Below are 23985 nucleotides of genomic sequence, written 5' to 3'. Positions count from 1 at the left end.
GTAAGCAAGCACCAATACACGATCAACCATTGCCCCCCTTAATTCATAGCTCTCAATCTGCCCGGTGTCATGAGGCTGACCTCTAGCCAGTCCTGCTCACTGAACATACCTACAAAGTGGAAGATGAAACTATAAGTCCCTCCTTCCCTTCTGTTATTGGTGGAAACAATATAGTTGTCACAAACATGACAGGGAAGTTGACAGGTCGGCATTGTGATGCCTTCACATTTATTGTAACTGTATGTGAGCAGTTTTTTTCATAAGCCTGGGTGTTTCCACGTATCTATCAGCAGAGCATATCAGTCCAGTGCATTCTGGGAGATGAAGTCCTCGTTTTCTTTCATTAGACATTGCTCCCACGTTTTGCATTCACCATTTCTTTGACTGTTCACACCATGTACTCTCCCAGCAGGCTATAAACCCTCTTCTTGCTGCCTGACAGGCCTCCTATGCAGCATGTGTTATTCTTCTAACACAGCACTGCTGAGAGCAGGAGCTGGTAAAGATATGCTGGTTTATCGATATTTTCAGACATGACTTGCAGTATGTTATTGTGAACATATTCTGAGCCCAGTATGTGTTGGAACAGCAGGAACGAGGCCTTCCCAGTGCTTGTTATGATATCATATTGAATTTTATAGACCCCCTGATCTCTGCTCAGCTGCAGCGATTTGGTAGAAATTAAATGCTTTCCTTCAGAGGAGGAGCAAGGCCATTATACGTTCAGGCCAAAGGTCATGCAGCATTTGCTGGTGAAACAATATACTTTTGTGGGGTTGAAACCTCAAAAACCATACCTTTTTCGGTCACAGAATGTTGTTAAGAGTATGATATCTGTCAGTCTGTGTTTCAAAAATAGTAGTTGCTCTGCGCGCCTGTTGTATATTGACAAATAGTTGAGGGAAGACGTTTGTGGCTTCCATGACACGTGACACTATCATTTCTGTTACTCAATTATCTTCACCAGCTAACAACCATTTAGAAAGCCAATTGTACTGACAGGTATTAGGTGTATGTCAGTTGTTGTGTCATATATCTGGCTGCTATTACAGCTCATAGAGAAACCAAAATACCCATCGTGTGGCACGGAACCAGAAATGTATTTCACATGAACCCCCACTTTTTTCATCCCATTGAAGATCCTCTCTGCACATATTTCTATACAACTGATTGCAGCCAGAAGCTGTGGGTGCTCCCCGAGGCCTGGTTAGAGCATTTTCTTCAAAAGATGCTGCTGCATGCTATGCAAGCTGAGCAAGCACACATTTTAAATGGCTGAACTTGTCAAGCTGTATAATTTGCACATTACCGTAATTGCTGAAGATATTAATGCAGTAAGATATGGTGCCGTTTTTAACATATTTCTCAGTGAGTTGCTGCATTTTGTCACAGAGCTCCTTTGGTTACTTGCAGTTCATAAGTTACAATCCTAATAGCACAATTACATACAAACTCCCATCAAGGAGCTGCATTCAAACTGCATTTTATTTTTCCCTGCAGTCTTTAAATATCCTTATGTTATTAAAGGGTTTTGTTTGGATAGAAATACATTCTTGGATGGGCACGCACATAGCTAGGGGTCACAACTCAGGCTGGAAGCTACTGAATGTGGTGATGAGGAATAAGGTTTATATGGTTAAAAATACATGGTAACGGGAGGGAATAATGGAGTATGTCTAACGTTATGACGTAAAGCATGCCAAGAATGTCAGAACACAAAAGCAGTGTGCGATTTCTCTAAGTCACTAGGCCTTGTGTGAAATTAACTTATATATATCAATAACAAGCTGGAGGTTTTTGGCGCGATAGAGCCAAGCTACACAGTTGACTTCATTGGGGGCTCCGGAGCAAATACGTCCTTTTTTCCACAGCCCCACCCTCCCCCTCCCGTTATCGGCCATGGGCAGCAATCTGAGGGACAGCCCCGGGCGCCAGAAGCTCTAGCTACCCCACTGACCAGCGTTCATATCAAATGGCCTCGAATATAGTCAGCTGAAGTTGCAAAGTTTTCAGTGAAGCACAGAGCATGGACGAGCTTCTCTCAGCAAAATGATGTAAGCTTTTTCTACTGTGCAGATCCGGGAAAAGCGAAGCCATTTTGGAATTGGCAACCAACCAAAACTACGATAAACACAAAAAGAAAATGTATATACACAGAATATAAGTGTTTTCTGTCCCCCCCATCCCACCAGTGCTAATATTTATCCTTTAAAACTGTTACCTAGCAGAAAAGCATCACACAGCAAGCCATTAAAAAAAATTAAGCAGAAAAGCAGCATGCAGTGTTCAATGTACATTGCAACATAGACATGCACTATTACACTACTTAATGCACAAAATAGATTAAACATGCGTTTTACATCTTTAATTAATATGTTAATCAAACCTGTTAGTGCAAAGCATTTCCCACATGTAATGTGTGTGTTTTGGTTAATACACAACAATCAAAATTAATATATTTTCTTTGTTATAGGTGTGATTGATCTGAATGGGGTACACACAAAATCTTCTGTACCTCGCTCTATCAGGTACACCTCCCAAAGGCAGGCCTTTGGAGGAATGAAAGGGGGTGCCATAGATCCCCCAAGAAATACCCCTGCAGGCTGGTGCTTTCACTCACTTCACCCACTTGCAAGGGGATCTAATCCCTCTTAAAAGTGCAGGCCGGTCGCCGCTTGCACAAAGATAAAAGGAGCAGCTTTTAAACAGTTGCTCCGTATTTCCCTTGAATGCCCTGCCTTAGGGGCAGCGCGTGTTTGCAGCTAACCTGAGGACATCGCATTCAACATATTAGGGCACACTTTCACTGTTTGAAACCAGTGCACCTGCTCATCGGTGCGCATTGTCGCAAAGAAGAAAAGTGCGCTCTATCTGTAATAGGGCCGCTGAATACTCAGCCACTTTGGCAACGGCGAACACCAAGAATCCTATGTCACTCTTATATTGTATCAGCACCACAGGCCTGGACTAAACTGCAGTCTCACAACTGCAATTTATTCAATTAAGTAGGACTACACACTAACTCAAACTATCCTTTCAACAGTTTTTCATGTGGGATTTCCCCTTATATGAGTGGTACTGCACTGCTCTAATAGCTTTTTAAATTATTGTTATTTTAAGGTTTACTTTTAGAGCATGATTTCCTGTAGCTTGAACATTGTCTCTTGCATGTGTCATCATAGTTTGTAATCTTCTTTCCCTTCCTGCAGTTGATTTCACCTGGGTGGTGCAGTACGAAGGTGTCTAAATTTTGGGGGCAGTGCAATTAGCACATTGTGATCTATCTATATTATTGATACTGGACAAGGCACAAAATTAACTATTTTAGTGGATATGTAGTCTCAATTTTCCACATTGCGTTTGTGACCTCCAATTACATTATATTGATTGTGATTTCTTACTTTAATGAATTTAATAATAGTACAATTCACAAATAAATATGAATCTAGTTCTAACTCAAACAATTCTCTGCCATACAGAACTAGTCCCTTGTCCTACAGGAACTGTCAGGCACACCAGGCTCTTCCTATGTGCAATGAGTCCTCTTGTCCCTTAGCAATGATAATGTTTCTTCTTTCATGGACACCCCTATCATAGCACTAAAGAGCTCAAAGGAGCACTGCATTCTAGTTGGCACATGTACGTTGGAAAGACCTGACCTCCAGAGATGTTCCTGTCTACCTCTATGTGTCATACCTGTACACATTTATTGTCTACATCTTCATAATGTGAGTCGCACACTGGAGTGGCTATCAACAGTGCAACTGGTTCATTTATGGTACTTCGTTTGCAGTTTTACATACCACAAACTCGACCCAAGGATATTGGCGCGCTTTACATAAGAACAAGATACTTTACAGAAGAATACATTAAATTTTGTTTTTTTAGGCATAGGGAAATTACATGATCTGCCCAAATTCACAGAATATTGACTTAAGAGGAGTGAGGCGTTAGCCTTCCTGGCTTAATGCCTCACTCCGCCACTTCAAAAACTCAGGGTTGCACCACAGTTACAAGAATGTGGTACAGCCCTGTGTTTCCCACTGCGCTGGCGCTACCCTTAGCAGCCTAGCACCAATGCAGGCCCCCTTCCACCATAGTGCAAGGTTTTCTGCATGCAGGGGAAGATTGTTTATGTGCAGGAAGATCCCCCTTCATGCACATAAATTATCTTTAAATTGTGCTTACTAACTTCTATGTGTGCAGCTTAATGCAACACACACAGAAGTTGCAAAACAGCATTAAAAAATAAAATGTATGTGCCGGAAGGGGTACCTTCCTGTACACAAACAACCTTGGCATTTTGCTGTTTTCATGTGTGATGCACAATGCAGCATACATGAAAACAGCAAAAACATAGAAAAATGAAACACTTTTCCTGATTGTGCCAGGGTAAGTCAAGGTTTTCCCTGGTTTTAATTCTGGTGCTGTCTCCTATTTACGCCTCCCTTATAAATAGGAGGCAGCGTCAGAATCAATAGGTGTTTCGTGGAACACCCACAGCAACACCCATTGCCTTTCCCTTTTAAGTGGCTTAACGCTGCCTTGTAAATAAGGCGAAGCCCCTATCGCTATCACAACATCACGGACACCAGATCGCTGAGAGCAGGGCTTGATTTCTGTGAGTACACCGTATAACTTATTCGCCATGGATCCGGTACCGTTTTCTCATACAGTTATATGTATTTGGATGTGTTTTGATACTCCATTTACTGATGGTTACTTTTTACTTTGTGCCTTTTCCTTAGAACTGAGATACCCAGGTACCCGTGCCTTACCGGAGACCTAGCCGGTTTTTCTTTCTGACACCTCGCCACCCTGGAATATAGGTGAGCGGGGTCCTCCTAACTTTATGTTGCACAGTATCCTTACGCGCCATATTATTTTAATATCACCGCCAGGTATCGTAGGGCCTTTTTCTTTATGACCATTTTTTCTTATATCTAGGTGCAGATCTGATATGGTTTCCTTACCACTGATGACTCTCGTGTGCTGGCGCCCCGTTTCACTTTAGAGTTTTCGGCCATCAGTGTAAGTTCCCCTGAATTAGTCTTGGCCCCTTCCACGTTCATAGATTAAATAGATTACTTTGGGAGTCTATTGTTTGCGTTTGTCTATAGACTATGAGATTTCTATAGAATATTATTAATTCTGTTCAGGTATAGATGAGAAGGGGACTTTATGTGTACTGGCATGCTTCTCACAAATATGAACAGATAACATGGCACTCCCTTAAGTATTATTGTTCCATTATGCCGAGCCACATTTAGAATTTGAAATTAACCATTTGAGCTCTTTTGAGGACGTTTGGAATATCACTTTTGCTCACCTATGATGGAAATATTTTGTCATTAGGACCTTTCGTCCGATCTCTGACTTAATTGGATTGGAACATTTTCCCTCATGTAAATTGTTCATTTTTTAATATTAAAGCCTTTACCCGACCTCTTCCTATCCTTGATCACCTACCCTTGATCAGACAGAACTTGTTTACCCTTCCGGGTTGGAATTATCACCAAAACCGGGGTAAGAACACTTTGGCCCACATGCATCAATATCGGCTTTTGCGAGTTCTAAATTGCGAAAAATAACGATTCGCAATTTAGAATTCGCAAAAGTCTATGCATGAATATTTTAGCTTTTTTTTGCAATTCGGTAAAAATCGCTATTTTTACTGATTTGCAAAAAAAATGCAAATTTTCAATTGCGAATTCACAATTCCCATTCATTCCTATGGGCCAAAATGCCCATAGGAATGAATGGGAATTGCGAATTCGCTATTTGAAATCGCAATTCATCAATGCATTTCAAGGGTGGAGAGGGGGGTGCAAATGACCCCCCCCTGCACCCATGAAATGTACTTTTCAGTATAAGTTACATACACACATGTCCTAAGGACATGTGTGTCTGTAACTTAACAGTTTAAAAAATGCATTTTTGTGCATTTTTAAACAATTTCGCAAATTAGCACGAGGTTGAACTTCGTGGTAATTTGCACTTCCTATTTGAAAAATCACACTTTTTTTTTAAATGATGCATAGCATTTAAGAAATCGCACAATTGCGATTTCTTATGTGCTATCGCTATTTTAGAATTTGCAAAAAAATTGAATTTTCTAAAATAGCATGATGCATCCCAAACAGCACTTTTGCATTCGCAAACGGCCGATTTTAAGGAATCGCACCGTTAGCGAATCCAAAAATGCTTGATGCATGTGGGCCTTTGGTCTTTGCACTATCATTTCTAGTTTAAATTCTCTCATATAGAGTACATTTCACTAAATCCCCCTCACCCTTTCCCTTTCTCTTTTTCTCTTTTCCTTAGCCTGGAGTTCTGGACTTTTTGGTTCCGTCCAGAGGTGTCAGGGACAACACCCGAAGACCCCGGAGTTCAACCTGTCTCGGTGCACAAACAAACAGAAACACGGGCTTCTCGATGGTGGCGTCAAAGACCAAAGGTTTATTACTGCAGGGACACAGAAGTCACAGAAACTGCACACGGGCAGTGTCTAGGAGCCTGTTCAATTTGTACAAAGAGGGTTGTTCCTTATATACTAAATATTCTGCTCGGGGCAAATTCTTTACATGTTACCACAGTTCTAAACATTCGTGTCTTAAACAATAAATATTTGGCGTTGCACAGGAATCGTCAACAGTATCTGATGTCAAAACATTACGAATGAGGGGTTCCCACTAGTCCATCATAATCCCATGCCAATTCTTCATTCAAGACCCGGACCGCCTCATCGTAAATTTCGTTACCTCCCCCTAATAAAGGCCCAGAAGGAAAGGAGCAGAGCCAGGTGTGGAAGATAGAAAGACAGGACAAGAGATGTTTGTGGGTCGTAAATGGGCACGGTTACCAGCTTCGGCCGCCTAATCATGATCAGGCCAACGAACACAAGAACCAGTATAGCAGGACTGGCCTCAGGCTGGGGAGGCAGCTCTTGCCGAGTCATGCTGCCACAGCGTTGCTGGCCTAAGGTGCACGTGTCACTCGCAAGGTGAATCGCCGGCTAAAGCCTACGTGTCCTTAAATGAAAAGAGGTCATTGTGTGTCCATTGACTATGTGAGGGCAAGGAATACAAAATGGCTTCCGTGTTCTAAGATGGATGCCATGGGTAGAACAGAAATGTGTTTGTAACTGGAGTGCTCTTGCTCGTAGCATAGCGAAAACACCAGGATATACTAAATGGATCATTTGCGGTCCACTGATACCAAAATTATGTATTTACGACAATGTTACAAACACGAGTAAAATCGTCACGGAACCTCAGACCCTCCTTTTGCCCTTACATAGGCAATTACTCAGTCTATATCAGAGTCAGAGTCTAATTCTATGCTCATTAGGTCAGTGACATGTTGTTGTATCATCATCCTGTCTCGTGCCTTTTCTCCTAATGCAGGTGGTTTTCTGAAACAGGTTGCAGCACAGAGACTACACAGAGCGGGACCACATTGGATAATAAGACAGCACGAGAACAGAAATACTAGGATGACACCAATGACCATCAGAATCTTCCATCCCCACGCTGATACCAGAGTCCAAAACCACTCCATGAAGGACCAGTTTCCCTTATCTACGTGTATAGAGTCGGAAATCTTGTGTAGCTTAGAGATTGCTTCATAGACTGTTGGAGCATTATTTGGAATAAAGACACAGCAGCTTGATTGGATCATTCTGCATACCACACCTCGATCTGCAAGTATTACGTCTAGAACCATACGGTTCTGCAACGTCATGAGACGATCCGCCTGAAGCTCAGCTGTTAAGTTACTAAGGGCACCAGCAGTTTCTGTAATAGTAGATTCAACTACCCGTGTTAGTTGACGTAGATTTCTACTATTGGCCATAGGCCCCCAAAACGGAAGGAAACCTTTGAAAAAGTCTCCAGCTTCTTGACCAGCGGTATCTTCCTTGCTGAAGACACCTCTTGCTACTCTGGTCTTGTGATAATCTGAAGAAGCAGTGTATGTCGGAGGTAACAATCGAGCAATATAACATGAACCTGAGAAGTCAGCAGGCAGCCATGTATAAGCTCTGTCCTGACAGATGAAGTAGGTACCCCTAGCAGTCAGAAAGGCAGGGGAGGAGTTAGACGGAAATACGTAAGTCTCAACGCACTCACTCCTCCCTAGCTGAGCTCTCGGATTTCTCCCATTTCCTTGCAAACAGACTTGACCTCGGTGAGGCACGACCCAAACTGAAGTGGAGCTTTTACGCTTGCTTTCTCCCAAACTAAGGCGATACTCTGTAGAGTTCCAACTCAAATACACCCGTAATTCATCTCTAGGGTAAGATGGAGTATTATTGACGCCTTTAATCATATCAATAATTCCCTGGACTAAAGCTTTGTTGGCTGAGTTGTATTTAGTGGACAGTGGTGGACGCGGAGGATAGGTCTCAAGGGCATATGAAAAAATGGTCTGAAAGGCCTGAAATGATCCATTGTAGCTAAAAGGCAAGACTAAATAGGGAATGCCTTTATCCATAGTGTGAGGTATCAAGCCGCACACCCAGCAGTCTGTAGTATTAACTACCAGTTGGTGTTGATGCAAGAGCTGTACAAATGTATTGTTAATAAATTCTGAGCGTCGAGCTTGTTCGTGTTCAGGAAATGAGTGAAAAGAATGCATAGAAGAAACCGTAGAAGTAGTAGGATCAAGGGGAGGTACTGTAGTTACTGGCATAAAAATCAAATGTACACCAAAGATGATTCCACCCACCAACGTTATCAAAACGATTAAAAACGTAACTGCACATTGCATTAGAAAGCATTTGCTGTGAGGTATTCGGTACAGTCTATTTCTGCGAACATAAATTACATTTTCTCGTTGCAGCTCAGGAAGCTCCATCTTCTACGACCGTTCGCGACCACTGATGATGTGTACGTAGATGAAAATGCCTCTATCAGCCCTGGGAGTTCCCAGAACTAACAGAAAGATCGACCTTGTGTCTGACCCCCGCAGATTCAACTAGGCACACAGCCACGACCCTACGGCTACCCAGACGGCAAGGCAATTTTAAAACAAAAAGAAACAATACAAAGTATTAGCAAACTTCCTGGCTGGAGGCAATGTATAGCAAATTCAAATCTGAAAATAGGCAGTTTCCTGCTTTATTTGTCCATATTGCGAGAACGTAAGTTGTATCTCAGTTTTGCAGGAGCTGTCTGATCTGGAAACAATGTATTTTCAGCTGACGTTGCAATGTTCACGTTCGCAGATGGCAAATGTTCTTTTGGTGCAGATGGCAAATGTTCTTTTGGTGCAGATGGCAAATGTTCAGGGTTCAAAAGAGCAGTTTCAGGAGGAGAGTCAGAATTTGGTGAATCCGTGATCAGTTCTGCATCGCTGAAAGGTATGAACCTGGGGATTTGTTCCGTTTCAGAGGCACCGATTCCTTTCTTTACCCAGTTGTCGTAAGGAAGTGGCAGAGGCACACGTTTGGCATGTGTCGTATGGATCCAGTTCTTCCTTCCGGCCACACGAATAGCAGTTCTCGTTGCTAGTAGGACTTGGAAAGGGCCAATGAATCTGGGCTGAAGATTTTTCGTTCTTGCAAAATTTCTAATGACCACCTGATCACCTGGTTTCAGCTGATGGCCTGGACTCTCCGGTGGCTTTGGCAATGCATCGAAAACCTGTTGGTGAATAAGACTCAATTTAGCAGTCAAGTCGAAAAGGTAATCAATTAACATTGGGTATTCCAGCTGCTTGAATTCTTTTGGTCTAGGTACCCCCCAAACATTTGCAGGACGACCAAAAACTATTTCATAAGGACTAAGCCCTACTCTAGAATGTACAGTTGCTCTTGTTGATAGCAAAGCCAAAGGCAATGCGTCTGGCCAGGACAAACCCGTGGATGCTTGTATCTTAGCAAGTTTCAGTTTAAGGGTGCCATTGTAACCCTCGACTAAATCCGCGGACTGGGGATGATTCGCACTATGAAACTTCTGTCTAATCCCTAGGCCGGCACACACACTCTGCATAACTTTCCCTACGAACTCACTTCCGTTATCTGACCATACAATCCGTGGCATTCCGTATCTGGGGAAGTATTCTTTAAGAAGAATTTTGGCAGTGGATAAGGCAGTATTGTCCTTTAGCGGGTATGCTTCGATCCATCTGGAGAAAGCACAAACTACCACTAGGACGTATTTCAGGTTATTACAACGATCCATGTGAATGAAGTCTAGCTGGATCACTTCAAAGGGGCAGGAAGGAGGAGCGAAGTGACCTGCAGGTGTGGGGATTCCCTTGCCAGGATTATGCATCAAGCATACCATACAATTTCTCACCACTCTCTCTGCACACTTACTAATCCCATCATTCTTCCAGACCGGAGCCAACATCTTACATATCCCTTTTGAACTGATGTGAGCTGTTCCATGTGCCATCGTTACTACTGCAAGCACATACGCATCAGGCAACATCCAACGCTGTTGTTCCGACAAGTCAATCCAACACCCACTCGAGTCCAATTTACCCGTGCTCTCTCTCCATGCAAGCTTTTCCTCCTCAGTCGCCTCTTTCTGAATTTCCTTCACGCTTTCCACTGTGTCCTCACACATTCCAGACTCAGAAATCCATCTTGCAGACGTTGCAACATACATTCTACTCATCATATTTCTAGCTGTCTGTTTTGCAGTCTCATCAGCAAAAGCATTCCCACGACCAACATCATCCGTGATTGCTTTATGAGCACTGCATTTCACAATCGCAACTTCAGTCGGCAAGGTTAGAGATTCCAACAAGTCATTAACTAGCTGGCCATGTTGAATCTTAGTCCCATGGGACGTAATGAAACCTCTCTCTTTCCACAAACGGCCAAAACTATGGGCCACGCCGAACGCGTACTGACTATCTGTGAACACATTCACTCTCTTTCCCTTAGCTAAAACGCACGCTCTTGTTAGCGCGATCAATTCTGCAGCCTGGGCAGAATTCTGACTCACTCTTGCAGTCTCCACAATCGTACTCAAGGTCGTTACTGCATAAGCAGCAGTCACATCACCATTCTCCAATTTGAAGCAAGACCCATCAACATACAGCGTGCCATCTGGATCTGACAACGGAGTGTTTTTTAGATCAATTCGTCCTTTTGTTTCTTCCTCAGTTTTGAAATAACAGTCGTGTGGTTCGGAATCACTCGACTCTTGGCTAGTCGGCAACAATGTTGCTGGATTCAATACATTGCATCTTTTGATCTGAATATGACTAGCTAACAGTGTCAGTTCATAACCTGATAATCTAGCACTGGTAAGGTGTTGCGTCTTGGTTCGGTTCATGAGTGTATCCACAGCATGAGGAACCATAACTACTAGCATGTTGTTCATTACTAAACCAGCAGATTGTCGAATGGAAGCTGCAGCTGCGGCTGTAGCTCTCAAGCAACTAGGCAATGCTCTGGCTACCGGATCTAACGTTGATGAAAAATACGCACAAGGGCGTTGTTTATCACCAAATTTCTGCGTCAAAACACTCAATGCACAACCTTCTCTCTCGTGGACATAGAGCGTGAATGGCTTACTGTAGTCGGGTGTACCCAATACAGGTGCTGAACACAGTGCATTTCGTAACTCAGAAAAACTCTGCTGACATTCAGCAGACCATGGTACCGGACTCGGAACACCTTTCCCAGTCAAGGCTACCAATGGTTTTGCTAAAAGAGAAAAATTTGGGATCCATTGCCTACAATATGAGGTAATACCTAAAAAGGCACGTACTTCTCTCTGCGTGTTAGGAACATTCATCTGTGTAATTGCTTTTATTCTCTCTGGGGTCAACTTCCTTCCCTCCTTTGACAAGAGATGACCTAGGTAGGTCACTTCTTGGCAGCAGTATTGCATTTTTGAAGGTGACACCTTGTGATTCAAATCTGACAAGTGATGCAATAAAGAAATCGTAGCTGTTTTGCAAGTTTCCTTGTCATCAGCAGCCACCAGAAGATCATCGACATATTGTACTAAAGCAGAACCAAGAGGAAGTACGAAGGAATCTAACTGGCTTTTTAATGCTTGACTGTAAATGGATGGGCTTTCACAATAGCCTTGTGGAGCGCGTTTAAACCTAAAGCTTCGTCCTCCTAGAGAGAAACCGAAGATATCTCTGCTTTCTTCGGCTATCGGAATGCTGAAAAAGGCATTTTTCAAGTGGACAACCGAAAACCATGCTGCTGTAGCAGGAATCAACGTTAACAATGCAGTAATGTCTGGAACCACAGGAAACTGTGGAATCACAATTTTATTAACCTCTCTGAGATCAATTACAAACCTATATACTGGAGGTTTTGTAGGGTCAGTTCGTTTCAAAATAGGCAGTACAGGACTATTACAGACATTACCTCTAGTTTCTTCTATAACGTCTTTCTCAATCAGATCATGCACTATCAGTAGGAGCGCACGCTCACCTTCACTAGAGATTCTGTATTGTGGAATTCGTGGAAGTTTGACATTTGCTTTCAAAGTTACTACATAGGGTGGAATTTCCAATAGACCTACATCATTAGGACCAGTCGCCCAAAGAGTATCAGGGAGTGAACGCAGCTCTGGTGGGAGCGCATCCATCGACAAGTACATCGGAGAGATTATTCTTTTACCCAACGTAAGCTGTACTCCTGCTGGAGAACAGTACAATGTCGCGTACAGGCGTTTTAACAAGTCTAAACCAAGCAGATTTTCGTTACAACCTGTCGTCAAAATCAGGGGTGCTTTCAATTGACAGGGTCCAACAGAAATAGACAAAGGACCAGAAACAGGGTTGTGAACAGGGGCGCCCGAAAAACCTACTGAAACGTTTGTTGAGCCAGACAAAGGTGCGCCAGGGAGTTTCGCATGTATGATAGAACTTTTTGCTGCACCAGTATCCAACAGAAACGGTTCGACTATACCTGATGTTGCTACTGGGACATAAGGCCCACTCTGATCTACTGGAACTGATACTACTCCCTCTCTTTGTCCATGGCTGTCCTAGTACTCACTTTGCTGAACTTCCTCACTAGCTTCATAATAGTCTTCAACATGATATTGTGGAGACCTATTCTGTTGGGCAGATTGTCCATTTCGCTGGTCGAAATAATTAGAAGGGCGATCACTCGTCTGCGGAGGCATAGCACCTCGTCCTCGACCTCTAGAGTTTTGCATAGAACTACCACGACCTCTCTGAGCTGCCGCAGCATTATTTTGTGCCCGAACTGGACACTCATTTTTGTAATGACCTTCCACTTTGCAATAAGCACATTGATTCCATTGGTATTGTGGTCTTTGAAAATTATATTCCGTTCTTTGATATGACCCTTGCTGCATATTCGTCTGATTCGTGCGAGGCGGATAAGCTTGCTGTAAAAGTACTTTAGTTTTTAAATCTTTCGTCTTTTTATCTGATTTTTCCTTCTCTTCTTTATCCCTATTTTCATAGTACTGGGCAGTCGCAAGTATTTGCGCAGTCGTAGAGACAGCCCACGCACTTTCAGAATTCTTTAATTTACCACTAAGTTCTGGTAACAGATTGTGCACAAATTTATCAACAAATAATCTCTGGCCTCCTTCTGTGCTCATATCCTGACCACTATGATCCACGAAAGTCTCCTCGAATCTTGTGAAAAAGTCTGAGACGCTTTCGTCTTTCTTTTGTTTGCACGCGGACAATTTGTCCCAGTTAACGCGTAATGCTGGCATCAAGGTTTTCATTAAATCGATTATTCTACCAGGCAAATTAGCAATTAGGGGTTCTGGTTTGGAACCACCTATTTGTTGACCATCCGCTGCAATTATAGCTGCCCAGTCACCACCTAGGGCAACTGGATGATTCTCTTTACGAATTTTAGCCCAAATTGGTTGCGGTACTACATTACCAAATAGCAGATCTATGTCAGCAAGATTCAATACACAAGCGTCAACTGTTTGAGCCAACTCTTTGTAGTACCCTGCAGGATTTTTACGCGGATCTGGCAAGGCCTGTTTCACTGCTAATACTTCAGCTCGCTTCCATGGAATATGTATCCATACTCTCTGGAATTGTGCCGGAGCGGCTGCAATACCAAGGTTTACATTAGCTTGCACAGCTTCACGCCAAATTGGTGGAACCTCTCTCATTGGGTATTGACGATTTTGTTTCGTACTGCGTTTCCCTAACTCTCTTGGTGAACGAAGGGATGAGTCGGTTCTATAACTTAGAACCAGTTCCATCGCTTCTTTTATATTTTGTCCAACTATCATACCTGCAGCAAACTCTTTCTGAACATTAATTAATTCTTCTAGATTTGATTCAGGGTCATCCTCTTCCAATTCCTCACGTAGAAGGAAACACATTTCATCGAACACATATCGTTGTGTCGGTTCATTCCATTGCATAAATGTATCTAATACATCTTGTACATTATATCTTCCAACTTTCGAAACCCATCTAAGAGCAGTGGAATCTAATATTCCTCTTTCTTCAGTACTGGGAAGCTGACTACGCCTCTGTACAGAGTCAGAGGTAGGAGTCTTAATCAGAGTTTTATAGAAGGGAGATAGAATATTAGAGACAGAATCAGTGATTCTCCGACGAACAGAAAGCGGAGTCATAATATTAGCAGAGGCAGTAAATAGAGTAGCAGTTGGAACAGATAGATTAGGAACAGTAGGAGTAGCAGGAAAAATAGCTTGTGAACTAGCAGGTGTGAGCGATACAGGTATAGGTAAAGAAGCCGGCAACCCTGGAAGAGGGGTTGTCGAAGGAACATTAATATTGACCACAGGAGGTACAGGAACTTGATTCAGGGGAGCGGGAACACCAGGTTGTCCAGCAACCGGTAATTGAACATTCGGTATAGGTGGAGCCGTAGCACCCTGTGCATACGGTGGGGGTGATCGTAACAAGTAAGACAACAGGGGATCCTTTTCAGGGTCCTCTACTATCTTAGCCGTACTCGATGGTAAAGCAGGATAGCACTTGTCTATCGCTAAATTACGCTCTCTATTGGCCACCTCCATCGCTTTTTCAGACTCGTTGAGTTGCAGCTGCCTAGCAGACTGTTCTAAAGTCAACTCTTGCTCTTTCTGTTCTTTCTTCAACTTTTTAATTTCTCTCTGTTTAGATTCTTTTCGCCAATAACGGAAAGAATCAAACATTGCCGGCCGGGCTTTCTTCTTAAACAACCTTCTTTCTAGATTATCGAGAACTTCAGGTTCAAAACTACCATGTAGTGGCCAACTAAGGACACCATCTTTCTCTGTGAAGCGGATCCATACCTCGTTATAAGAGATAGGGCCCACACCAAATTTGCAATATAGATCATAAAGGGGAGTTCCAATCGGAGGAACCAAACACGAGTCCTCCAACTGGGAATCACTGTTGCAACTAAAACAAGGCAACATACAATTTTTCCGACTTACCATTTTATAATCCGGAACACAAAACAAACAAGACACAAACAGAAAAGATGCGCACTCGAACCAAGAACTTAGGCCTACCAGAACTGACAAATGTATCGATACCTGAACTGAACAGAATGATTATCGTAACCAGAATAACCAGTGATAATCTTACAGAACTGAACTGAACTGAGAACTAAAAGGATTATCCAAACAGGAGCAACCCTCACAAAATACTTAACTGAGGTACTGAAGACGTCACCAAGGAGAAACCCGTCACGTCTCGCCGTACTAAGGACTGCACCTCGGGTCCAAGACAGGGCGACGGTCAAGGCAACGGACCACTGCAGCCGTCTGAACGGGAACCCTCGTGGAAGAGAACGTCGGGGCCACTTTTGCGATATGCCGGGATCGATGAAGTGGGGCGCCTCCCTCTGAAATCTTCACACGAAGCTCCTCGAACTCTTCAGGCTTTTGGACCGGTACCGAATGACGTCGCCCCACGTTGGGCGCCAATTGGAGTTCTGGACTTTTTGGTTCCGTCCAGAGGTGTCAGGGACAACACCCGAAGACCCCGGAGTTCAACCTGTCTCGGTGCACAAACAAACAGAAACACGGGCTTCTCGATGGTGGCGTCAAAGACCAAAGGTTTATTACTGCAGGGACACAGAAGTCACAGAAACTGCACACGGGCAGTGTCTAGGAGCCTGTTCAATTTGTACAAAGAGGGTTGTTCCTTATATACTAAATATTCTGCTCGGGGCAAATTCTTTACATGTTACCACAGTTCTAAACATTCGTGTCTTAAACAATAAATATTTGGCGTTGCACAGGAATCGTCAACAGTATCTGATGTCAAAACATTACGAATGAGGGGTTCCCACTAGTCCATCATAATCCCATGCCAATTCTTCATTCAAGACCCGGACCGCCTCATCGTAAATTTCGTTACCTCCCCCTAATAAAGGCCCAGAAGGAAAGGAGCAGAGCCAGGTGTGGAAGATAGAAAGACAGGATAAGAGATGTTTGTGGGTCGTAAATGGGCACGGTTACCAGCTTCGGCCGCCTAATCATGATCAGGCCAACGAACACAAGAACCAGTATAGCAGGACTGGCCTCAGGCTGGGGAGGCAGCTCTTGCCGAGTCATGCTGCCACAGCGTTGCTGGCCTAAGGTGCACGTGTCACTCGCAAGGTGAATCGCCGGCTAAAGCCTACGTGTCCTTAAATGAAAAGAGGTCATTGTGTGTCCATTGACTATGTGAGGGCAAGGAATACAAAATGGCTTCCGTGTTCTAAGATGGATGCCATGGGTAGAACAGAAATGTGTTTGTAACTGGAGTGCTCTTGCTCGTAGCATAGCGAAAACACCAGGATATACTAAATGGATCATTTGCGGTCCACTGATACCAAAATTATGTATTTACGACAATGTTACAAACACGAGTAAAATCGTCACGGAACCTCAAGCCTAACAGACTTTGGATCCAGCCATTTAGGTACCATACTAATCCCTGATACCAAATGTATTCTAATCACTTGGGTATGACTTGGAGCGTGCTTAGCAGTCACTATAATGAGTATATACATGTGTTCGGGTTGAAATGCAATAAGTGTGGTTTTTACTTTTCTTTCCCTGACACTGGGCTGGCACTTATGTTGGGACAATTAGGCCTTTCAGTCAAATTATGTGTTTGTTTATGTTTAAATGAATTTGACGTTAGAATTTCTCTTTTGTGGTCTCCACGCGTGTTGGGTGACGGTAGTGGATTATGATTTGTATTGCTGTGGACATGGATACCCATGCCCTGTTCTTAGGTCATCTCTTTTCTATTTTTTCCCAGCCCTGAGGAGTTGTAGAAATTTGTTTGGTGTACAACGAAACACGTGTAGGCATGCTTTGTGTAACCTCTACTTGGTGACCTATTAAAAAAGGGAGAACAAAAAGCTCCAGAATCAACGCTGGATTGTTTCTCTTCATCAACAGAACTTTCACTTAACACATTGTTGTTTTTCTGTTTTGAGTGCGCAGGATGTTAGTTTATCAGTAACTGTACGCAGCCCAAGTGGGATATGCTCAGCAGTCCTCAAGTTCCTCACACATTGTGAGAAGTTGGCCTGATATGCAGTGCTCACTATTCTAGTGATCACTATGTATCAGTCCAAACAACCCTTATTGATGATTGGTTGTAAGTCAACCTTATAGACCAGCTATCCTAGTAGCATGGATACGAGCAGTCTAAGGCTAAGACTCTAGAGGGCGTGTTAAGCCAGCTGTTTCACCATCACATTACCCCTTGAACACCAAGTGAAAGGACACCACACAAGTTGTTATGAAAATAAACAGATATTTATTCATAACAAGACTACCCTGAACTCTTTATGAGTCAGGGAGCTAAGCACACAACAAAACTCTTACGAAAATACTTTAAGTCGCACAATTTACACAAATGCCCTAGGGGTACGAAAAACCATATACTCAGTAAGTGGAATGCGAACTTGCTAGCAGGTAAGTAATACTTTTCTAGACTCAGGAATCGCTAGGCCTACAATTCTAAACACTGGGAGTAGGTGCAGGAGGCCTGTGGACGTCGTGTGCAGAGTGGGAACTCTCAGCGTAGGGCGGGAAAAAGTCTATGGGGGCTAGCAGTTGCAAAGTTACTGTTCTCGGGCGAACCCGACTAGGTGGGTCGAAAACAAGAGTGGATCCGAACACTAGGAGTGTTGGACTATGCTGGAGCACCGGAGTACTCGGTTTACCTAGCCCAGGGGCTGCGGCTGCATAGGGTTGAAGTCACGTCGGAAACCCTCGTTGACGAACCAGGAGCCTGAAGTGGAAGTTGCTGGCAGGCGGCCAGTGAAGAAAAGTTAGTGGTTATCCAAGCCTGGATCAGGGAAGAGGAAGACCTGAAAGCAGAGGGGACCAAGTTCTGAATCACTAGCCAGTGATTAGATGGGTACCAGAGTGGCACCGGGCGAAGTCACCTCGACCAGGTGAGTGGGCGCTGCTGGGCTCTGCAGTCTCTCGGACCAGGAGGCATTGTCGGCGACCAGGATGGAGGTGCGAGCTGTCCCACGAAGGTCTCTGCTGTCGACGTCGCTGGACCCAGGATTGGGCAACAAGTCTTGGCAAATGCAAGGCCCACGCGGTGGACCTAAAATGGCGTCTTGAGTGGACCAGGAGGGTCCAGGGTGCTCCTCTGGTGGAGGGGAGCACGGGCTAGTCTGGAGCAACCAGACCAGCAGTGTTAGTTGTCGTGGAGCGTCGTGAGGGGGTCACTAGCCAACGGGCAAGTGACCTGGACAATGCGGTGAGCAGCAAAAAGCAGAAGGGCCCCACGCCGATCTCTTGGATGCAGGGGGGCTGAACTTTGGTGCTGGAGCTGCTCAGGGTCGGGGCTTCTCTTACCCCAAAGCACTCAGTCGAGGGTCACTCGGGAGTCGTGCTGGGCAAGCGTCGTGCAGTCTTGAAGATGGCCGGTCCCTCGAGGTCTCGTCACACCCACGAATCTCAGCGTGACTGATGATGTAGGTAGAGGTCAGAGGTGCCAGGGAAGCCGGTTCTCGTCGAGCTGGGCAGTCTTGATCCGGAGGAGAGACTGGCAACAAACCGTGATGCTTGGTCGGTGCCTGCTGCTGCAGGGTGACTACTCCTTAGTCACGAGGGAGAATCTTGGGAAGAAGTCTTGAGTTCCTTTCGTGGAAAGTAGTTTCAGGATTCAAAGATGATCTGATTTGGAAGGGGGCCAGTTCCTACCTTTATCCTGCAAAAAGGGGCTGGCACGCGACTAAGTCCTGCCCTATGGGTGGGACTAGGAGGGGGGTGGTTACACCCCTCTCCTTTGGCGGGCTTTCCCCAGCTCAGGGTCTGGTGTGCCCCTGGAACTGGTTCAAGCCGGCCTATGCACAGTGAGCACCGGGGTGCCACTTGCAGTCACCTTCCTCTAAAGCCCTGCCTACCTAGAATACACAAAACCCTGTCTGGGACGGTGCTGGCACCGCCCCTGGCAGGAAACCCTTTGTCCTTGCCTCCTGCTCTGGGAGGACTCCCAGCAGCAGGAGGGCAGACTTGTGTCTCGGTGGCAGCATCCATTTTGTGGAGCTAAGGCTCTGTCTGACTTTAACCGGGGTTATAGGTTACATACATGTCGTGTCCCTCTAGAAGGGTGGAATGCTAACCCCGTCGCCAGAATTGGCGAGGGGTTAGTATTCCAATTCGTATGACACCTTACTCGACATGTTTTGATAAAGCGATACCAGAGTTGGCATATAACCGCGAGGATTATAATGCACTTAAGAGTATATGGTATGCGTTATCAGGGAAACGGCTAAGGGATAGATCCCGAAAGCCGCAGACAGGCTCAGCTCATGCCAGAGCACCATCTCACACGATTCCAAGCACTCTGCCTTCAGGATTGTCAAGGCCTGCCATAGGAGTGACTGATAGGAGATCTGTGTGCCCATTTTAGGGTTAGATATAGGTATACTATATCTAAAGCAAAGGGTGATTACACCACCTTGCCCCAGCTGTCGTGCTGCCAGTTGTGTCAGATTTGGATGGCCAGCCAGGGGTGGCATAATACATGCTGCAGCCCCTGGTAGGCCCTGGGTACACTATGCCCTGGGTCCCTAAGGTACACTGTACAGGGACTGATAAGGTGACTCAGTATCCAATTAGATATGTACCTAAGGTACATGGAATCCATTTTACAAAGAGAGCAGTAGGCCTGGGGTCCTGAATAGCAGGGCCCCAGGTCAACTAAGTCAGAAAACCAGCAAAACACCAGGCCAAAAGTTGGGGGCAACCATAGTCAGGGATCTACCTTCCTACATAACCCCCCCCAAACGAAAGGAGATAAGGCTATCCTTGACCAGGTAAGCCTATATTGCCTAAGTGGCCATATAAGGAAGTACCAGCACTGGCATGGTTACCCCCTATCTCATGGTCCACTAAGCAATCCCTCACCCTAAGGGTCTCTGAGGGTCTCCACCATAGGGAATCTCTACCTGTGGTGTGTTTTGGCAAAGTAAAAGACTGGTGCTGGGATGGAGTACTGAAGTGAGACTCCACTAATGTTGGGCTCAACTTCCTCCAATCACCATCTACCATGTGTGCCTTTCTTTCCAGGACTGAGTTGCTATGAGCTCTCAGGGTCAACCTCTGGCTACCTAAAGCTGGAGGCTGGGTCCCTCTGTTTGGCTTACTGGAGGGACAGGTCAGGTCTGGGGCCCTCAGGTCCCAAGTTTGGCTGTGCCCAACAGTGTCCATCTGTGGGAGGTCCCTAACTAATTTTAAGGGGGATCCCTCAGGAGTTTGTTTTATTTTCACTTGGCTAGGACTACTAGCTTCAGTGCCCTTAATCTGCTGATTGGGGAATTCTTTTGGACAGGGGGCCCTTTGGGGTCCAACACTGGCCTCCCTGACCTCTACAGCCCTGGGCTGACTGAGGCAGGGTAGAGAGGGGCAGGTTACCTGCTCCAGACTGGGTCCCACCTTGGAAGGGTCCACTGACATCAGGGGTTCTGCCAGGCTAGGCCTGACTACCTCTGTGGCAGTTTTTTCACAAGGGGTCAGATCAGTTCCCTGAGGAGGCTGATCCTTTCCTAAAGTCTGGTGGGAGGGAGATTTCTCTTCCTCCTCAATACTCTCTGTCTGAGTGGAGTGATCCATAGTTTCAGGCTTCACAACACTATTATCTGTCTGAGTTTGAGCTGTGGCCATCACAACTCTACCAACCTTTTCAGGAGGGGACTCAGTTTGGGTATGGGCTGTGAACATCACAGCCTTGACAACCTGTTCTGGGAAGGAAGTTGTCTGAGATTGGGTTGTGACTGGCACAACCCTCCTGACCTGTTCAGGGAGGACATCTTGGACTGGGGCTGTGGCTATCACTGCCCCACTAACCTTACCATGGAGGTTTACCATTTTAGAATGGGTTTCTTGCTCTACTTCAGCCCAGGCTGAGAGCTCTAAATCATTCCCCAGTAGGCAATCTACAGGCAAGTTTGGTGACACTGCCACTCTCTTGTGGCCAGTGACACCTCCCCAGCTGAGATTGACCACTGCCATGGGATGATCTCTCTGTACTCCATCAATATTGGTCACCTGGTATGTGGCACCAGGTAAAAGTTGCCTTGAGGGGACTAGACTCTCAGTCACCATGGTGATGCTAGCCCCTGTATCTCTATAGGCCTCAACTTTTATACCATTGATGAGGGGTTCCTGTCTGTACTTGCCCAAAGTGTTGGGACAAGTTGTGAAGTTGGCAAACCCCATGCCAGTCTCACAGACAAGAGTATCTAAGTTTGGGGACCTGGTTAGGCCAGAGTCCCCAGAAACTCCCAAAGTAAATGCACCCAAATTCTTGGGGGCACTCCCACCACCTGGGGGATTACTACTAGTAGTAATAGGAGGTTTGGGAATGTTACTTGGGGGTATGTTCTCCTTATTGTTGTTCTTTGGGCAACTGCTGTCAGTTTTCAAATGACCCACCCGTTTACAGGGATAACAATAAGGTTTCTTCTGGTTATGAGAAGGATTCTGGGACCCACCCCCCTCAGAGGATTTTTGGGGCCCTGATGTGGTTTGATCTGTAGATTTATTCCCACCCTTCTCTTGAGGCTTGGTTGATTCCTTTTTCTGGTCACCACCTTGGTTCTTGGGCCTAATCCTGGTTCTGACCCATTTGTCTGCCCTCTTACCCAATTCTTGTGGAGAGGTCAGCTCAGAGTCTACCAGGTGCTGGTGTAATAACTGGTTCTGACAATTATTTAAGACTTGCTCTCTTATAATAAGATTATACAATCCTGTGAAGTCAGTAACCTTGCTACCCAGTAGCCAGCCTTCCAAAGCCTTAGTGGCACAATCAACAAAGTCAGACCAGTCCTGAGACTGAGTTTTCTGGGTGTCTCTGAACAGCAACCTGTACTGCTCAGTGGTTAAGCCAAACCCATCAACCAGTGCATTTTTCAGGACCTGGTAATTGTTAGCATCCTCAACTCTAGTAGTGAGGAGCTTATCTCTACCTTTACCATCAAAGGAGAGCCACAGTATAGCTGCCCACTGACTCTGGGGAATGCACTGCACAGTGCAGGCCCTCTCCAAAGCAGCCATCCATTTCTGGATGTCATCCCCTTGCTTAAAGGGGGGCACTATCTTTGTCAGGTGTTTAGTATCTAAACCCTTCTCTTTTTCTCTTGGGAGATTGCAGCCACCAGTGGGAACTATCCCACTCATCTGCTGCTCTCTAGCAAAGGCAAGCTTCTCTTTGGCCAGGGCAAGTTCTTCCCTTTCAAACCTCAGTTTAGCTTGTCTCATCCTTGCTTCATGCTCTCTTCTCTGAGGGGAAGTCAATCTCCTCTGGGCAGAGTTCCTTCTCCCCTGAGAAGAGGCATTAGAGTGCAGAGATCTAATGGAGTCCCTAGAAGGAGATCTATTTCTCCTAACTCCAAGGTTAGGCCTAATTACGGTCAGTACTGGGGGTCCCCCAGATCCTTGCCCAAGTAGGTCTAAGTTGGCCCTAGTGAGTCTGCTGACTAGTTCAGGCCTGTCTGCCTCATCCCCAGAGAGTTCCTCTTGATCCTCCTCCTCAACTGCATTTTCAGTGTCAAGGAGGTCTGGATCGCCACGAGTACCCTCTAAGGCTGGCATATTCCCATCTGCCTGAGATGCTTTCCTAGCATCATAAGTCTCTAAGAGACCTATCAGAAAGGGAATGGTGGGGTTAGACCCCTGTTTCAGTTTCCTGGAGGTACACACTTGTCTCATCTCCTGGAAACTGAGAGCTGCATATCTTGATTTGACCTGTGGAGGGTCAATAACCACAAGGGGAGTCTCTGAAGACTCTCCATGGGTAGACATGCTTTTCTAGTGAGGTGTAAGTGGTGTACTTACCTACACTATATGTTTGCCTACTGATCCCTTGCTAGAGTTGTAGTTTAGGGTGTGCTAGGCCCTAGGAGCTACAACAGCTGGTTCAGTAGAACTCAGAGTATTCTAAGCTAAGTTATATGTACCTCAGTACTTATGTGATCTTTCACAAAATATTCTTAGGATATGTGTGGTAAAACAACAGCAAGCTCAAATCCCAACCGCTGCTCACCAATGTGAGAAGTTGGCCTGATATGCAGTGCTCACTATTCTAGTGATCACTATGTATCAGTCCAAACAACCCTTATTGATGATTGGTTGTAAGTCAACCTTATAGACCAGCTATCCTAGTAGCATGGATACGAGCAGTCTAAGGCTAAGACTCTAGAGGGCGTGTTAAGCCAGCTGTTTCACCATCACATTACCCCTTGAACACCAAGTGAAAGGACACCACACAAGTTGTTATGAAAATAAACAGATATTTATTTATAACAAGACTACCCTGAACTCTTTATGAGTCAGGGAGCTAAGCACACAACAAAACTCTTACGAAAATATTTTAAGTCGCACAATTTACACAAATGCCCTAGGGGCACGAAAAACCATATACTCAGTAAGTGGAATGCGAACTTGCTAGCAGGTAAGTAATACTTTTCTAGACTCAGGAATCGCTAGGCCTACAATTCTAAACACTGGGAGTAGGTGCAGGAGGCCTGTGGACGTCGTGTGCAGAGTGGGAACTCTCACGCGTAAGGCG

General features: G+C 45.1%; 1 protein-coding gene across 1 annotated transcript in view; it reads left to right on the top strand.

Moving 5' to 3' along the window:
* LOC144797867 (vomeronasal type-2 receptor 26-like) overlaps positions 1-23985 on the top strand; it is a 124357-nt gene that overhangs the window by 87510 nt on the left and 12862 nt on the right. Inside the window, exons 6-7 of the mRNA XM_078668669.1 lie at positions 1324-1344; positions 8655-8680. Of these exons, the coding sequence (XP_078524795.1) occupies positions 1324-1344; positions 8655-8680 (47 nt within the window). The remainder of the gene's footprint in view (positions 1-1323; positions 1345-8654; positions 8681-23985) is intronic.

This window comes from Lissotriton helveticus, chromosome 12 (genome assembly GCF_964261635.1).
Source record: "Lissotriton helveticus chromosome 12, aLisHel1.1, whole genome shotgun sequence".
Lineage (NCBI taxonomy): Eukaryota > Metazoa > Chordata > Amphibia > Caudata > Salamandridae > Lissotriton > Lissotriton helveticus.
The sequence above is the reverse complement of the archived record's forward strand: the minus strand, read 5'-3'. Positions and strand labels throughout refer to the sequence as shown.